Raw genomic sequence first — 18157 nt, forward strand, 5'->3', positions numbered from 1 at the left:
TTATGATTCCCAGAACCTGCCTCCACTCTGTCAACAAATGTCTTTTTTTTTTTTTTTATCTGTTGCTGGATCTGGCAAGTCTAACAAGATCTGCAACCTCACGCTGCAGAGTGAGAGTGTGGCTTCAATCACAGATACGCCTGCAAGCATTTCACAGCAGCAGTATTTCTCAACATAACTGCCGAGTACTGCCACTGTGTTTCTCCTCTGCCAAAATATTCTCCACCTCTTTTTAAAGTTGTACTTCTGCCAGTTTCACTACAGATTATCTGAATTTTTTTTAAATCAGCAGTTTAAGCGCATTTTTACACACATTCTTTGCCATATTTTGATGTACACACTTTATGAATATTTACTTTTTATGTTCAAGGGAAATATGTTCCCAGCACTATAACTTTGTAGAAAAAGCATTTTACAGCAATGAAACCGTAGAATAGCACAGTTACCTAAATAATGCAGAATCAGACTGCCGTGTTTCCAGAACAAACCATGTTTGTCAAGTGTTTATTAGAGGAAACTGCAACTTCTGTACCTGATGTACTTTACATTAAATGAAAGGTTATCTCATCATAATACTTCCCTCTCTGGGCACACAGCCTCCTCCTACACTCCGGGGGTCAGAGGTGAGATCATCCATTACATCCACACAGTCCTGACACATCTCCTCTACTTTGGCCTTGTGACCTGTGCTGGTGCTGTTCCTCCTCCTCTGTAAAAGTCAGTGTCTTCAGTGTGAGTGATACATGCCACGTGAACGTTAGAGCCAGCATGTGCGACTCAGCGATTCGACAAAGAACCAATGAGACAGAAACACAGACTGTGGTTCTGAATATCCAGTCTACTACTTTATTTTTCCAATTTTGCTACTTCCTGCACCTCCCATTTTAATGTGCATTTTTATGTAATATGAAGCCCTTTGTATTGAATATTTTTGGATGCAACACAATACAAAAGATGAAGTAGTATTATCACTCTGCCCTTTTAAAACTAAGAGGTCAAAGCATACCGTCCTCTTTAGTAATGCAGAGCGTTGCTGCAATAGCACAGGTGTCACTAATAACGACATGCCAGTGAGCCAGCACTGACACTGAAGCAGCAAATTTCATCTTCAATAAATTACACCGTTTCACATGTTTTTCTCACTGTGACATGTTGAACCATGAAGCTGAATAGCAGGTCTATCGTGTGTGTGTGCTGTGAACCAAAAAGTGGTAAAACCCAGAGGCTTTGCTTTAATCGCATCCCACAATATTGCCCAATATCCTCCGACATGAATATGTCTTGTCAGAAATATTATTTACACTGTGTTAGCATGAGGGGAGGAAACATGGTGGTGGGTGGAAGATGAAAGCATTGCAGTTGCAGTGAGTTTTTGTGCACCAGCAGGGGGCGATAAGGAAGCGTGAACGCGCCCTGGACTGCCCCCCGTCCCACTTTTTCACTCTTCCTCGAGACGGCAGGTAAAGGCGCAGTGCGGCGGGGCTGCAGCACTCACAGACAGGACTTAACCTGTTGGACCGCTGGTCCTGCTGCTCCCAGACTCCCACTCTCCGTCTGTCTCTCCTCCTTTTCCTGGATTGTTACACTTTTCTTCCAGTTTTTAGGAGTTTGACATGACATGTTCCTGAACTGAGGCTGCTGTAATGAGATGTAAGTATGTCTTGCTCGTGCTGCTGCTGCTGTATTTTCTTGCCTTTCTGTTACTGAACAAAAAAAAAAAAGTCAAACTATTGTTTCAGCCTCTTTCCTAGGATCAGTGAGTGCTCTGCTCTTGCTGTTGCGGGAGCCTGCATGCCGGTGTGATGAGGTTACCTCAGACACAGGTAGGTGAGAGGTCAATGTTCTTGGGTGTTTTTAAATGTTTTAATTATACTGTAATATCTGTTACTCTGAGTATTTGCTGCCACAGGTCATTTGCAGGAAACGCATGTTCAATAGTCTTTTTAACTTAATTTATAAGAATGTAGGAGATGAGGCATTTATAAGCGTTCTGCTTCTGCCTTTTCAGTCATATTGTATACTAGATTGTATATAGGCTTTATTTATTGTATTGGGTGTGATGGCTGAATAAAACACTACTATTACTACTTATCAGGTCTTCCTCTGAACACTGCGGTTAAGCTTCCATTAGAGGCTAGACATTCTGCTCACCCTGATAACAAAGGCAGGCCCTGGCAAGCCCGTCCCTGGTACAATAACACGATTCATCAGCTAGAAACGGGCACTGCCAGAAAAATATTATCTTGTTTGACACCCTCTTTTCCTTCTCATGTTGATTATAAGGAAAGATAAGCATTGGGTGGCCTATTTTTCCCGTAATGGTACAATTTCATGAATGAAATTGGATGCTCATATTCCGAGCAATGAAGCCCCGAGGCAGACTTTTCCTGCCTGACCTGTGGCCAAACATGTAGCCTGACCTGTAGAGGCAACTCCCACCCTCCCGCTAGACACACAATATACCATCCTGCCCTCAGGCCAACGTTATCTGCTCTCACACATCTCTACAGTTTCACCACGTAGTTTACATAGCAGTCAGATCAGGTTGCTGATCTGTAGGCTTCGCTGTTAGGAGACAGAGGACATACAGAGACATGTTTTTGCATGTGCAAGGATTCAGATTTTGTTTTTTGTCCGGGAAGCTTGCCCTTAACCAGGATGTTTGATCAATTATTACGCAGTCCACGTATCTGTAATGCTACACCCTGAACTATTTCTATGAACTTGTAGTAATCCGTGCTTACATTTTAGGATGAAGGAATGTGTGTTTACTGTCAGCATGTGATTTAACATGTTTCTGTCTCCCCTGTTTCTGTGCTTAAGAACAAAAGGCCTTTATTTAGGAGTTCTGCTGATGATTAACAACTGCATTTACATTTAATACAAAGTAGTCTATGAACCTTGTCTCTTTAAGATGTCTTTAAGAGTCTTTCCAAGTATGACGTGAGGAGCTTATCTCACCTCTTTGCAGCTGAAATACATGTCCCTCAAGACTTTTTTTTGTTAATCAGTCCACGCAAGATACCGAATATGTATGATACAATTCCTGAACAGTACTGCACTGGGAGCAGGAATGACATAGAATTACATCACTTTAATGCCAGATGTTTTAAATTAAATAAAAGTCTCAATCTGAGACTTCCTGTCCGGCCAAAAGACAGATGTTTTTAGAGGTGATGCTCCATGTTTGTGCTAAGACAGATGTTTTCTGTCAATATTTGACCTCACAATGTCGCCGTGTCATTCATGATCTGCCATGCCCGAGTTTATGTCACAGTCTTTGACATGAGTTCTTCTTCGTGTTCTTTTCCCCCACAGTGAACCCATGCTGTTATTTCCCCTGTCAGCACTGGGCTGTGTGTGTAAATTATGGTGAGGACAAGTATGAGTGTGACTGCACTCGTACCGGCTACAGCGGAGAAAACTGCACTGTCCGTGAGTCGTGCCCATATCCTCTGTTATTATTGCATTTTTAAGGAATTTGAAATATTCTGTTATTCCTTTGTACACAAGACGGATAGGATTAGATGTCAGGCCCATGAAGACGGCTATTTAATTTTGTTGTTTAATCAGGAAATAGTGGAACTTATCCCCTGGCTCACAGAGTTTGGACTTCTTGTCTAGACCCAAATATTTGTGAAACAGCAGCAACTGCCAGAACGAGACCAGCTGGATCAGAGCTGCTTCTGCTGATCTCTTTCCAGGACCATCTATCCATCCATCTACTATCTCTTCCGCTCTGCTTCACCTTTACAAGGAACCCTCACACACTGTAGTCCTTAATCAGATTTGATGTTTTCGGTGGTCGGTTTTGCAGTTACGTCACGCTCACCAGGCGTAATACCAATTAACCATCGCTTTGATTGTGCAGAGAGACAACAGGAAAGTAAGAGTGGGAGTAGAAGGACGGAAAAGAAAAGGAATGTGGAAGGGGTAATGGGATTGAAACACTTTTTGTTTCAGCTTCAGGATTTTAGAAATATGAATCTTACTACACAGTCGACGACTAGCTGGTGTACATACTGTAGTGGCGCATGTAGCGGCTAAGCTACTTCACTGTGTTGTTATTGGACTTCCCTTCGTCAGGTTGTCAGAAAAATTCCAAATGAAAGCTAATTTGATTCAACACAATGGACCTTTTATGAGCCTTTATCATATCACTTGATACTGTGGTTTAGTGGAGCATCATCTAGAAGAAAATGTTCAGTTTAATTAGCTCAAACCATTGACACTTTTGGGGCCCTGGGACTGTCGCCCCCCTTTGCCTGGTTGGTAATCCCGCCTGACCAACAGGATGCTAAAACTCCTAGCCTGATAATTAGAATGAATGAAGTGAAACTAAATTGACAATTCAGTCTGAGTTGTCGAGCAATTCCCCAGGCTATAACACCAAGACCTGTCTTGCTGAGTATCCTCTTGCACTGTGATTTATTGACTTTGACATGCTGAGGGAATTTCTTTCCACTCTGAAATCCTAGCTGCCCTAAGTTCCTGTAAAAAATATTTTGTTAAGTACATTTTTTTTTAAACTGTCCTCACCACCACAGCGGAGTTCTGGACCAGAGTGCGACTGTTCTTGAAGCCCAGACCAGATGTGGTGCATTACATTCTCACCCACTTCGCCTGGCTGTGGGACATCATCAACTACACCTTCCTACGGGACGTCCTCATGCGACTGGTTCTAACAGGTCAGCTGTTCATTCATTCAGAGTTGTCACATATTCAAAGTGTCTAATACCTTTTTTTTTTATTTAACAGTGAGGTCCAACTTAATACCCAGCCCCCCAACCTACAACTCCAAGTATGGCTACCTGAGCTGGGAATCCTACTATAATCTGAGCTACTACACTCGGATTCTGCCCCCAGTGCCGAAGAACTGCCCTACACCTCTGGGGGTCAAAGGTTAGCCACTCATCGATGTTTCATCTAGTTATCGATAAAAGTATTGTTTCACTCTCTGTACCGAACCCAAGTATTGTAATGGCACTAGTACCAAAAATAGTTAAATACTACCCTGGCCTATAATATATTCATATAACATTATGATAACAGCAGGTAGTTTAAACTTAAACAGTGTAATAGTTCACTCTGTATTTTATAAGATGAGCTCATGTTTTAGATCAAAATGATTTAAAATATAGTATCTGATGCAGAAGAGGTATTTTGCTCACCACAGCGACATACGTGCCGATTATAGACCTTGGATGGTTCAGAAGGCGCAGTGTGATGCGTGAACTGTATCAGCACTGTTTTCCCTGACGCACTATTTCAGTATTATGACTGGAAGCGCTGTGTATCTGTGTTTTGCCCCCGCGCCCTGTATGACGCCGTGGTGTTTCTGTTCAGGCAAGGCTGGGCTGCCTGACCCTGAGCTGCTGGTTGAGAGGCTGCTGAAGAGAAGGACGTTCAGACCCGACCCCCAGGGCTCCAACCTCCTGTTCGCCTTCTTCGCACAGCACTTCACCCACCAGTTCTTTAAGACCTACAACCGCATGGGTGTGGGCTTCACCAAGGCTCTAGCGCACGGGGTTAGTGCATTTACAGCTTTTGTCCGTTTTAGTAACAATACACTTTATTTTCATTGCTCTCTCCTTGCTTGCCCTTTCCTTGAATACGACTTTAGCTTCGTGGTTGGTTTGGGTAGAAAGAAAACTGAAACAGAATTTGGCTTCAATGAGACTTTGTCTTTGTAGCTCAACAGCTTTGCATTGAATAAATGAATGCCTTTATTTATTTCCTCTTATGCCACTTCCCCTTTTTGTTGTCCCGTCTGGTGTTACATCCAGGTGGATGCTGGGCACGTTTACGGAGACAACCTGCAACGTCAGCTTCAGCTCAGGCTTCACAAAGACGGAAAACTCAAGTATCAGGTGAAACAATCAAAACTGGGAAAAGAGAAATGTTGACACATGTTGCTCAAGATCAGAACAAATACTTTCCATTTCCAACGGCAGAGTGAAACAACCACTCACTACCTGCGCTGTTGAGACCTTATAATTTCATTTAATCTGCCTTAAATTGCCTTAGATGGGAATATACTAAGCAAAGCTTTCTGACATGTTGCAGCAGGAATATGGACTGCACTGAACTGTCAGAGAAAGTGGAGATGGTTGGGAAAGGCATTCATTTTTGTCTCTTCTTTTTTTAGTTAGTTGACGGCGAGATGTACCCTCCCTCTGTAGCGGATGCACCCGTTAAGATGAGCTACCCCCCTGGGATCCCTCCAGAGACTCAGATGGCTATTGGTCAGGAAGTGTTTGGACTCCTCCCGGGTTTGGGAATGTTCGCCACGCTCTGGCTCAGGGAGCATAACCGAGTGTGTGACATCCTGAAGGCGGAGCATCCCACCTGGGATGATGAGCAGCTGTTCCAGACCTCGCGCTTTATCATCATTGGTGAGCCGGACAGAATTTTGACGCAATAGTTTTAGACATTTTGGGAAATACTTTGAACTAATCCTACTCCTTAACTTTTTCTTTAATGCGTTTATAATTGTATTTTTTCACTTTGTCTAGTGCTGGTGTACTTTTCATTAGCAGTGCATGGCAGCAACCCCTATATAAGCTCATGAATCGTCCTTTTGTTGGAGTCAGCTTTGTTGAACGTGTTGCATCACATCTTTACTCAGTATCTGGTAGGTGGTTTAATTTTAATCTGTCTGCCCTCTTTGTGTCTCTGCACGTTTCCCTTCAGGTGAGACAATAAAAATAGTGATCGAGGAGTATGTGCAGCACCTCAGTGGATACATGCTGCAGTTGAAGTTTGATCCCACTCTGCTGTATAACTCCAACTTCCAGTACGGGAACCGTATCGCTCTGGAGTTCAGCCAGCTCTACCACTGGCACCCCTTGATGCCCGACAGCTTCCTTATTAACGGGGATGAGCTGTCGTACAAGCAGTTCCTCTTCAACAATTCCGTTCTCACACACTACGGCATCGAGAAGCTGGTGGATTCCTTCTCTCGGCAAGTTGCTGGCCAGGTAACAAAACTACACAGTGTAATATCCAAATTATGCAGCAATAAAAACATTTTCTTTAGCATATAGTTGACTGGCAGCTCCGATACTTATAACTAACTCTTAGTTAGTTCTAACTATGCTTGAAGCCAGCTTCAAATATCCATAAAGTATTTTTTGGCATTCACACATTCTGTTTTGCTGGATTTGTATCGGACCAACTGAGGTTGGTCGGCATTGTTGTAGTTATACTAACACTTTATGTTGGCGTGAACCCAAAGTACACCTTTTAAAAAAGAGGGAAGGCGTGCAATAACAGTTGGAGCTTCAAAAAGGGTTTATGTGCTGAAGAGAAACAAATATTGATATTGTTTTTTGGGGTTGCCTGCCACGTGCAGAGAATGCATGCTGGAAAAAATTATGTTTTTTTAATTACACTTTTCACATAGAACATTACTCTTACTAGCCTACATTAGCATACACTTTTGATATTTAATCTCAGGTAATCGCATACAACCCAGACAAATCCATACACATCAAAGCGCATCCACATGCATACAGTATTTGGTGTATTGTCATTTTCTTTTACAGAATATACGTCATTCTTAAACCTTTGTCCTACAGGTTGGCGGTGGCTATAACACCAATGCTGTAGTGGCCAAAGTGGCTGTGCTGACCATTAAGGAGTCCCGCGAACTCCGCATTCAGCCCTTCAACGAGTACAGGAAGCGCTTTAACCTCGAGCCGTACACATCGTTCAGACAGTTCGCTGGTACGGAATACAGCATGTGTGACTTTTACAACTCCATGAGAGCAGCTGAGCACACATTCTCAACCCCATGGCTGCAAAGTTATAGATTAGTCCTTGATGCATTGTATTGTAGATCGCTTTATTAACTGTGCAATACTTGTGATTACCATTTGCAGATAACGAGGAGATAGCCCGCGAGCTTGAAGAATTCTACGGGGATATTGATGCTCTTGAGTTTTATCCCGGCATGCTGTTGGAGAGAACGCGTCAGGGGTCCATTTTTGGAGAGAGCATGGTGGAGATGGGTGCCCCCTTCTCCCTTAAAGGCCTCCTGGGAAACCCTATTTGTTCTCCAGGTTACTGGAAGCCCAGCACGTTTGGAGGCAAAGTCGGCTTTGACATAGTGAACTCTGCCACACTGAAGAAGCTGGTCTGTCTGAACACCAGGACGTGTCCTTACGTGGCGTTCAGAGTACCAACAGAGGAGCAATCAAAAAGAGGGAATGATGACGATAAAATAAGGACTGATGAGCTATGACTCTTTGCACCAGAAGGTTATGGTTTAAGATCCATATGTTAAGCTGAAACAGGCTGCTGCTGCTGCAAAAAAAAACAGATGTTTGTGTAGAGAACGTGCAGTAGTGGTTGTTTGAATGTCACTGGAGAATCCTACAGGACTCAGAGCTCAGTATGAGAACTCGCCACAGCAAAGCAGTGAGTATATTAACATATAATTGTTGCTTTGTGCCTGAAGACCTAAATACCATCACGTTCACACTGTCCAGTAATGAAAGTAAGTCTCGTTTGTGGATTTATTTAAAGAGTAATGATAGAGTCATTCATTGAAATAAAACTATAGACGCAAACGTGGATAATTGTCCATTTATTTAAATTGGCAGTGATTCAAATGTTGTGTTTTTTTTTACTACACATTGTTCTGTGGCTCTCATGAGTCACTATTCCCACTTTCATGTCTAACTCACTGCTTCTTGTAAATCCTGTTTTTTTTGGCTTGAAGTTTAATAATGACGGGAACACAAGACAGATAATAGCGGGATCTATGTTTTCTCAATAAACAAGATGCACAGCAACGTTTAAAACACATACAAACCTTTTGGCTTTAAATATTTAACAAAATCAGGATTCATATGAGATTATTCATATGTGACCAAACATAAAATCTACAAAGAGCAATTTTGGTGAGCCAGCCAGCAGTGGTCGTAGTAGTAGCAGTAGTGGTACTATCCGTCATATTTCATAGTCATAACACTCTCTTGTGGTGAAACTGGGAACTGCATAAAAACAATTCCAGCATCTTCCTGCATTTCCTACATCAGCGCACGGAACCCGGATGAACCGTGTTGCCTTTACGCGCTCTCTGTAATGTCCATCTTTCCAGCACGGTTACCTTCACACCTTCAAAACTTCACACTCTATACTTCAAAATACAGATTTAGATGACAATGACGCCAGAATCAACCCTGCAGCTCAGCTATTTTGAGTGCCTATTGTGTGGTTAAGGTGTTGGACTCTAACTAAAAAAATGTATTTGGGGCAATATACAAATAAAGTTTTTACAAATCACAAAGTGATGGTACTTTCCTCCCTGTTATGTCCGAACTAGTCTACACGATAAATACAGCTTAAACCGCAATATTCAGCGAAATATTTGTTGTCTTTGCGCTCGCACCTCGCAATTACGACGTTTTCGCTACTCTTGAAGGCATCATACTCCGGGAGAGTGGTTTGCGGCTAAACTAGCAGATTAACAGGAGGGAGCTTTAGGAGTTGGTGGTATTTTACTAACCATAGCTGGACATAAAATCAAGGTAAGATAAGTAATTGACATTATCATGTTTTTGAAGTAAAATGTTAAGAGAGATTGAATAAATACACTCTCGGTTTATGGCTAGCTAATGTGTACTGGTTGTCTCAGGAAGTTAGCTCAGATGCTAACCTAGCTCACATTCTCAAACGCAAACTGTGCCCTATGTCCTACTTCATAAACGAGATTATTGGATTGTCTCTATCCTCTTAACAGTAGCCTTAGGGTACTTGAGGAAACCTGCAAAAACAGCTACGAGCTAGCTAACGACATCTGTCTGATTTAATGCTGGCTATCGTAGCTGTCACAGGGATTCACAGACAATCTAGCTAACGGCTAACGTTAGGTGTGTGCTGCAGGCCTTAGCTCTTACTGTTTACTATGCGACAAAAGAGCTGTAACCAGAGATATAATATAAGAAATATTATTTTTCTTCCGTTTTGCTTCCTTGCCACTGTTAAAATGAGCGGGGGGTGTCTGTCTCCTTGTCTCTCCATCTGTGCACATTCGTTGCCTTACATACGGCTCAGCCCAAGTTGTGTTGACACACTTATCATAAGCTATGTATAATGCAGTTGTCCTATATTTTTTTTACATAAACCCTTTCTAGTCTGACCTATGACAGCTTGGATGGCTGTCAATCTGGATTATTATGCTCCACTGACTGACACTATTGTGTGATATAGTTGTTTACGTGTAGAGGTTTCATCTAATGAGGGGTTGAAGATAAAGCTGTATTGTCTCACCGTCAGCTGCAGCTCATGCAAATTATTAGTTAAATTACTCAACAAAATGGAGACAGACCTCCTTATTCAAATATAGTCTAGGGATTTTAAGGCACAAGCGTATTAGATTAGTTCGTATTGAGGTTGCTCAGTACAGACTGTCCTCTGCTCGCAGTACAAAGATGAAGAATGAGCTCATGAGTCCACACAACGACTCCTTCTCATATGAAAGAATTAAGCTTCCTGTAAATGGTATTAGGGAGTTGCATTAGTCTATCTCACGCATTGAAAACTTCTGCCCTCAGGTGAGCCCTTGTAATGACGACTCTGGATGACAAAATTCTGGGAGAGAAGCTGCAGTACTACTACAGCAGCAGTGAGGATGAAGGCAGCGACAACGAGGATGAGGAGGGGGAGAAGAAGACCATCCGGGACGGGAACGTCGGGGAGCCTGAAATAGACTACAGCGCCGATGGAAGTGCCGTCAACACAGGTACTAAAACAAACACACACCAGGAAAAGTACTGTTCAAATAAGACCGCTGTGTCCGCAAATTTGTAAAGGAATTACAGTGACGGTAAAACCGGCTATTCTCTCTCAGGACCAAAGGGAGTCATCAATGACTGGAGGAAGTACAAGCAGCTGGAGGTGGAGCAGAAACAAGAGCAGAAGAAAGAGATGGAGAGACTGATCAAGAAGCTGTCGATGACCTGCCGCTCTGACCTCGACCTGGAAAAAGACAAAGCGAAAGAGAAGGCGCTGCAGGAGAAAATCAAGGGCAAAGTAAGTGGGATGAGGACAAACCATAGACATGGGGAAAGAAAATCTTATTCCTCACTCCCAACGGGACACTTGCTGTGGGAAAAGGCTAAACACAGGCATGATATTAATTAAATAAAACCTCATTAACATGGTGGAATCCCTGCAACCTCTAATTTCCGACAGTCTAATTATACATTAGTGGCACATTTGGTTTCACTTTGTATTAATGCACCTGCCAACTCATTTACATACACATATCTTATGCCCTGAGAAACAAGTTTATCATTGTCACAGAGTTATAATTAGCAACTATTTAAACCTCCAGAGCACTGTTCCTTTTTAATAGCTGAATGTGTTTTCCTCTTCGTCTGCCCCACAGATGACCATGCAAGAGTACAACATGCTCCAGGAAGACGAGGACGACGAAGACTTCCTCCAGCATTACCGTATGCAGCGCATCGCAGAGATGCGCCGCCAGCTCTGCAGCGGCAAGCGCTTCGCGCAGGTCTACGAGCTGAGCGGCGGCGAGGACTTCCTGGAGGCTTTGGACAAGGAGGACAAAAGCACCCTGGTCATGATCCACATCTACGAGGTCGACATCCCGGGCTGCGAGAGCATGAGCGGCAGCCTGATGTGTCTCGCTCAGGAATACCCGCTGGTCAAGTTCTGTAGCGTGCGCAGCTCGGCCATCAGCACCAGCGCCCTGTTCAGAGACAGCGCTCTGCCCGCTCTGCTCGTTTACAAAGCAGGCGACCTGATAGGCAACTTCGTGCGGGTGACGGACCAGCTCGGGGAAGACTTCTTCGCCGTAGACGTGGAGGCGCTGCTGCAGGAGTACGGCCTGCTGCCCGACAAGCCCCCCATGGTCTCCAAGACGGTCCGCAACGGAGCCATCGTACAGAACACTATGAGCGATGAGGACTCCGACCTTGATATAGACTAGAGCCGGTTTTTGTCTACCATGAATTATTTGCTTTGGAAACGTGTGTACACTGTCTGCATGGACTATAGATGATTTTTATGTACGTGGACCCCCGTAGTGATGACAGGTTGAGCCAGGATTGCTATGTTACTGCTCATACAGCCGGCATTGAAGCAGAACCAAAAGTAAATGCACACACAACATCATTTTCCTCATGACGTCGATCCATGGTAAACATAAGTTATAATTAATAAAAGTACATTTTTGCCATTATTAAAATCAAGGACCTGTTATACGCAGTGAGAATGATGTAGATGTTAGTTTAATTGTTTTGTTTGAGCTGTGACTGTGTTATTTATTCATTGTGTTAAAACACAATCCCTGTTTTGTTTCGTTTGCATCTTCATTGTATTAAATGTGTTTCACTCTGTAGAATACAAATCCTGCACCAAACCGACTTGTAGTTAATTTTATAACTTTTATATGTGCTGTACCATTTCAAATAGTGAGGTGAATAAACAAACGTTTGGACTCAGTGCCTGTCATATTGTTTTTTTTAATTTATCAGAGTACAAAGTGAGGAATGATGGACAATAAAACATAAAGTATACTAACAGTGGATTAATTTGGAGTAACATGAAAGGCTTGTTTCTAGCTGAGTTCAGCATAAAAACGCTATGATAAACTCACTGTACACTACCGACTCAGCACCAAACAGCAGACAGACAGTTATAAACTAGCTGCTGATCACAGTGGGGCATGTAACAGCTGGAAAAGCCAGAACTTTCCCTCAAGAGATGGTTCACCATAACTTTTATAAGCTGGCAAAAAATGAAGCTTGAAGTCGGTCAAAGTAAATAATCAAATATTAAACGCATTAGGCTGCTGAGTTCGTCCTGTAAATAGCCATTTATTGTATTCACAGATCAGCTCAGATGAACACAGGTGTAGTTAATGTCGTTAGGAACAGAGCCCTCGTTAAAGTTATTAGTTCCACCTGTGTTTAACTGCTACAAGTCAAAAGGTTTGTGCCCAAGATTATTTCTACACGGAATCCAAACTACTCAATGTTTATTAGTGTTTATAGCTTAAAACAAAACAAAAAAGTTGTTATATAAGTCATCTTATAAAATTACAATAATATCACTGTCCACACACATAACCACTATGGAAGTAATTAAAGGGGTCAGCAGGTTTAATCTGCTTTCATTGAGCCTCCACTGTGCTGATCGCCAGCATCAAAAGGCTCCTTTCCAGTTCAGTGAACTCCCCAGAGGTGATTCGTCACAGTGAGGTCAACTCAATCCTTTCCACTCAATAATCACTGAAGAGGAAGAGCCGGGTTAGAGATAATCCCTGCAACCATATCAAAACTCACCACTCAATAATGATTTACATGGGCCACAATACAATAACTTTATTATATTGAACAATTGAGTGACAGAGACAACGGCTGAAGTTCTGTGTAGCTCTTCAGTGGACGCCAGGCTAACGTAGCCTAGAAATATCTCATCAGCAGCAGGGAGAGGCAGAGTAACGTCAGCAGCAGGAGGGTTGTTTCTTCATGGAGGGCAGCAGCTGAGTCGAGCAGGTCATGTCCACAAAAGGCATGCTCCAACAGAAGATGGGTATCTGCGCTGATGCCTGCATGGAAGTGAGAAATACCGTCACATCATCATCATGCAGGGAGTATTTGACCCCTTTAACCTGTGTGCAACATATAGATAGATAGATAGATGTATACCTTATTCATCCCCGGGGGGGAAATTTAAAAATGCACAATATATACACTAAAATAACAGAGTAGGACATATTAAATATAAGAAGATAAAATAACAAAAATGCACAGTATAATGTGCTGCTAGAAGGCTCATTTGTGGCAGAGTAGATTTACATTTCACTTCATTGTCCCTCTGGTGCTTGTATGACCCCGTAAGCCTGATTGCATCCCACATCGCCACAAAATCAATGCCAGCTAGTTGCTACGGGCTCTGACACAACTTGCTCGCTCAATGCAGTAAATCTGCTGGAAGCTTCGAAATGTTTCGAAGAGACCAGATTTTCTAAGAGACCAGCATGTCGAGATACACACCGTGTTCTGACCATTCGTCCCACAGATGCTGGGCATCCTCATTGTGATGGTCACCGTGTTCATGATGATCTCGGTCTGTGTTAAATCACAAAACACACTGAAGTCATGAATACATGTAGCGGTTCTCCGGGTGAAATGGAGAACACTGCATGCTAACATGAAGGAATGAAGACAGCATGGAAAGGATTAAGAGACAGTAGACAGGACACACACAGGAAATGAGAGTAAGGGGAAAGAGCGGGCAGCTGTGTTGACCTTGTGGGCAGAGCATTTAAAAACACTTTTTAAGACTAATATGCATTTCAGCCAATAGTATTCATGCTGTGTTTTGAGATTAAAATTCAATTCAAAGATTGTATTTGCAAGCACAAAAGTAATATGTGTACTGCTGTAAAATGGTTAAAGACAAAAAAAATGAAAACGATGGACGACAAATCCAAGAAAACAAATGTTTCTTACTTCAATTTGTATATATACTGTATATATATATCAATGCTAAAAGACTCCGTACCATTTGAGTGATGCAAGAGCATCCGTTTGAGTTCCCTCAGGGCTTGGGTGAGGTTCTCCAGCCGGTCATGAAGGTGGATGTTCTCCTCTATCAGAGCATGAATTGTATCCTGCAGTTCAAAGCTCCGACTTTGCAGTACCAGCAGAGCCACGGGCATGAAGAAAAGCACGGGCCCTAGTCCCCTCATAGCTTCCGGCACAGCCTCGATCACATCTTCAGAAGCAGAGCCAGCCCTCTCACAGGTCCTCAATCCTGTGTCAGAGAGATGGGCTCCACTGCAGAGATGATTGCTGCAGTATACTTTATCAGCTTGAACTCAAGGGGAGGTGACAACAGTTTATTTCTTTCCAAAGCCATGGTTGGATAGCTGCCAGTGGGCTGCTTTAAAATCTATCCAATGTTTCCACCTCAGTGGTTACTGTGACTAAAGCAACAGGGCCTGTTTGCTTCAGTATAAGCTACTGTTTCAAACTAATGCTGTGTAAAAAGTAAAGAAAGTGTTGAGTTCTTCAGGGATTTGTGTAAAATACAGTCGAAAAATATGGGTAAAAAGGGAAGCTATGATACAGATAACCAATGCACAGAGATCCTCCTGTTGTTCGATTAGTTGCAGCTAATTTCTGTCACATGTAGTACAGCATGCACATCATCACTGTGACATCAGAGCAGAGAGGTCAAGAGGATGATGCTTTAAGACTTAGATGTGATTATAACCCTGAATAATTGTTCAGATTTCGGCCGCTTGTACCCGAAATGAGTGTCCTCCGTAGGGTGGCCGGGCTCAGCCTTAGAGATAGGGTAAGGAGCTCGGACATCAGGAGGGAACTTGGAGTCGAGCCGCTACTCCTTCGCATCGAAAGGAGTCAGCTGAGGTGGTTCGGGCATCTAATTAGGATGCCTCCTGGACGCCTCCCATTGGAGGTTTTCCGGGCACGTCCAACTGGGAGGAGACCCCGGGGAAGACCCTGAACACGCTGGAGGGATTATATCTCCCAGCTGGCCTGGGAACGCCTCGGGATCCCCCAGTATGAGCTGGAAAATGTTGCAGGCGAGAGGGAAGTCTGGGTCAGCCTGCTTGGCCTGCTGCCACCGCGACCTGACCCCGGATAAACGGAGGAAAATGGATGGATGGATTTCAGCCTCTAGAGGTTGTTCTGGTGCGGAGATCATTTCAGCAGACGAAGGTCACTAAAACCGAGTGCCCACTTACTGACCTATTTCTAGTCAGAACGGCTACATTTGTTTGACATTTTGGGATGTTAGTGCACAGGAATAAGCACATGCCTCAAAAGCAAGTCAACAAATGTATTAGTAGTATTTACCACAGACATGTTTCCTGTTATTATATGGAGTTGTACGGGTTATAAGGCACTAACTGTTCAAAGGCTGTTGTTATCTGTATTACATTTCCATGTGTGACAGCTTCCTTTAATATAACTCATAACTATAAAACCCTGACTTAATCCTTCACCGATCATGTGTGATCTTGCCAGGAAGTTTTGCTCATTTACACTCTCAAAAGTATCAACTGACAATTATGCATAAAAAATCCTTTGGAATAACTTCATTCACTACCATACTATATAACTGGTCAGATATCTGCAAAATCCTTCACATTAGAAGCCACAGATGTAAGGATCCAGTTAAGACACAGGACAACGTGGTGTTTTTTTCCAAACAAGAAGCTTTTATTTATTTATCATGTGTATCATTATGCGGTCTTGGCAGCCTTGGCGCGCTTCTTCTTGACCACAACAGGCTTCTGGCTCTTCAGAATGGCGCTGGCACGACGCAGGGCAGCCTGGGGAAACAAATGACTCAAAATTATTTTCCTGAAAGCTTTGAAATATGAACTATAAATTAAGATTGGTCCGCCATACAAATAAGAAAGTTAGTGGTCTGAAATCACAAATTGAGCTCACCATGCACAGGTCCTTCCTGTACTTGTTCTTGCCAATGATGTGCCTCAGGCTGTTCAGGGTGGCACGAGAGTTCTTGTTGATGACGATCTTCTCGTAAGACTTGGCGGGTTTGTGCTGGCCTGTGCAGCAAGAAAACAAAGCACACGTTCCCATGTTACCACAATAGCTGCAACGATCCACTAACAAATAAATAACATGGCACCGCAAAAAGTCTGAGGTTAATTTCACCGGTCAATTTCACCGTAGAGAAAAAAGTGTGTTGCTCACATTCATTAATAACAGCAGTCCGGTTGTATAATATACATTCAGACGTATAATTAAAATGCTTAAGAACATGTGAGCATCTGGTAAAGACAGTTTTATTCAATGCAATAAATCACTTGTTTTACAGACACATGAAGTGCCTGAAGATGGAAGACACCGTGTGGAATGTTTACCTTTACGCTTCTTCAGCACCACCACGATTCCCTTGCCATCGGCAGCTGGCTGCACGCCGACGGTTTTCTTGTGCACCAAACCATTGAAGCGGAACGAGTTCTTGGACTTCAGGTTGTTGGGCTCCTGTTGCATAAATACATATAATTCAGGGAACCCTACTGGACAGCTTGTGTTGGTGGTACAAAGACAGACTATTGTGCACGTATTACATAATTAAGACCAGTTCCATTGTATCCTGTAAGCTACAGGGTCCACACGGAGCACTTAATATACAGTATTACAGCGGTATGTAGAATTACTGAGTCCTGGTTAATGTACAGGTCTGTCAGTCAGGTGGTCTGCGCAGAGAGACGGGCGGTGTGACGTTACTCACAGTGCTGTAGGTCTGTCCGTTTCTCTTGATGAGGAAGCTGGAGCAGTTCCTAATGACCATCCACTGCAAATGGGACGACATGATGAACCTGGATAAAACAAAGACAGTGATGTTTAAAATAAAGCCCATCTGAAAGCAGCTTTAAGTAGCAGTTGGAGGTACAGACGCTAGATAGTTGCAACGGACAAGCGTTATGTTTGCTACCATTTTTAATACATTCAACTCAACGTGTTCACTTAGTTTCACGATTCTTAAACAGTTAAATGGGGGGAAATTGTTGGCCATGGATTGTGAAACATTATACATGTGTGTATTCAACGGTTGCACTCGTATTAAGACAGCACAGTTGTTGCATTAAAGCAGTTAGCTAACGTTAGCTCCAAAGCTGATGGATCACGACGAGGCCTAACACGAACGATGTGCTCACAAATGTATCTTTCCATTCCTACATTATTCTAGGGCATCTCGTGCCCCATTGGATGTAAAACAATCACCACAAAATTAATACATTCGTTTCAGAGACTAAATACAAGTAGGAAGCCACAATAAATACAGTTTAGTGTGTGGCTAATAGCTGCCGAGGCGACCACGTTACCTTTTAGCGGAGAAAGAGGACCAGAGAGACCGGAAGCCGCTTTACGGCACCTCTGTCACAGATCACTGCGCACCTACAGGTACCTTTTTATGAAACGTTTCCCATCAAACACACATTTTATAAGATTTTAAACATATAATAAATCGGCAGGGTAATTATTATATGTTTACTACGACACTGGAGCATATTAAATCTAATTTGATCACGTACTAATTATCCCCAAACACCGGCGGAGGAACACGTCTGCGCCGCGCTCGGGCAAAGCCTAACGTCATTAATACGCGA

General features: G+C 43.0%; 3 protein-coding genes across 3 annotated transcripts; 2 read left to right on the top strand and 1 right to left on the bottom strand.

The window, feature by feature from the left end:
• Nucleotides 1-1322: 1322 nt before the first annotated feature.
• On the top strand, nt 1323-9033 carry LOC306710269 (prostaglandin G/H synthase 1-like). The gene is made up of 11 exons (XM_079178699.1): nt 1323-1650; nt 1740-1823; nt 3319-3435; nt 4548-4688; nt 4759-4902; nt 5347-5528; nt 5787-5870; nt 6149-6395; nt 6694-6980; nt 7581-7728; nt 7884-9033. The coding sequence occupies exons 1-11, from the start codon at nt 1644-1646 to the stop codon at nt 8243-8245; spliced, it is 1803 nt and encodes a 600-aa protein (XP_079034825.1). The 5' UTR covers nt 1323-1643; the 3' UTR covers nt 8246-9033.
• A 398-nt stretch (nt 9034-9431) lies between these two features.
• On the top strand, nt 9432-12477 carry pdcl (phosducin-like). The gene is made up of 4 exons (XM_079178730.1): nt 9432-9536; nt 10563-10750; nt 10859-11040; nt 11399-12477. The coding sequence occupies exons 2-4, from the start codon at nt 10576-10578 to the stop codon at nt 11960-11962; spliced, it is 921 nt and encodes a 306-aa protein (XP_079034856.1). The 5' UTR covers nt 9432-9536; nt 10563-10575; the 3' UTR covers nt 11963-12477.
• A 3731-nt stretch (nt 12478-16208) lies between these two features.
• On the bottom strand, nt 16209-17894 carry rpl28 (ribosomal protein L28). The gene is made up of 5 exons (XM_079179663.1): nt 17873-17894; nt 17278-17365; nt 16904-17027; nt 16467-16585; nt 16209-16345 (listed from the first exon to the last, which is right to left on the bottom strand). The coding sequence occupies exons 2-5, from the start codon at nt 17356-17358 to the stop codon at nt 16256-16258; spliced, it is 414 nt and encodes a 137-aa protein (XP_079035789.1). The 5' UTR covers nt 17359-17365; nt 17873-17894; the 3' UTR covers nt 16209-16255.
• Between the last annotated feature and the right edge of the window lie 263 nt (nt 17895-18157).

Source organism: Pholis gunnellus (genome assembly GCF_910591455.1).
Source record: "Pholis gunnellus genome assembly, chromosome: 18".
In the NCBI taxonomy this organism is placed as follows: domain Eukaryota; kingdom Metazoa; phylum Chordata; class Actinopteri; order Perciformes; family Pholidae; genus Pholis; species Pholis gunnellus.

Coding starts and splice junctions, on each gene's coding strand:
- pdcl (XM_079178730.1), top strand. CDS start 10,576: ATGACGACTCTGGATGACAAAATTCTGGGAGAGAAGCTGCAGTACTAC. Junction 10,751..10,858: donor TGGAAGTGCCGTCAACACAG/GTACTAAAACAA, acceptor ATTCTCTCTCAG/GACCAAAGGGAGTCATCAAT. Junction 11,041..11,398: donor AGGAGAAAATCAAGGGCAAA/GTAAGTGGGATG, acceptor TCTGCCCCACAG/ATGACCATGCAAGAGTACAA.
- rpl28 (XM_079179663.1), bottom strand. CDS start 17,358: ATGTCGTCCCATTTGCAGTGGATGGTCATTAGGAACTGCTCCAGCTTC. Junction 16,586..16,903: donor GGTGCTGAAGAAGCGTAAAG/GTAAACATTCCA, acceptor CTTGCTGCACAG/GCCAGCACAAACCCGCCAAG. Junction 16,346..16,466: donor ACAGGAAGGACCTGTGCATG/GTGAGCTCAATT, acceptor TTGTTTCCCCAG/GCTGCCCTGCGTCGTGCCAG.
- LOC306710269 (XM_079178699.1), top strand. Junction 4,689..4,758: donor CATGCGACTGGTTCTAACAG/GTCAGCTGTTCA, acceptor TTTATTTAACAG/TGAGGTCCAACTTAATACCC. Junction 6,396..6,693: donor CTCGCGCTTTATCATCATTG/GTGAGCCGGACA, acceptor GTTTCCCTTCAG/GTGAGACAATAAAAATAGTG.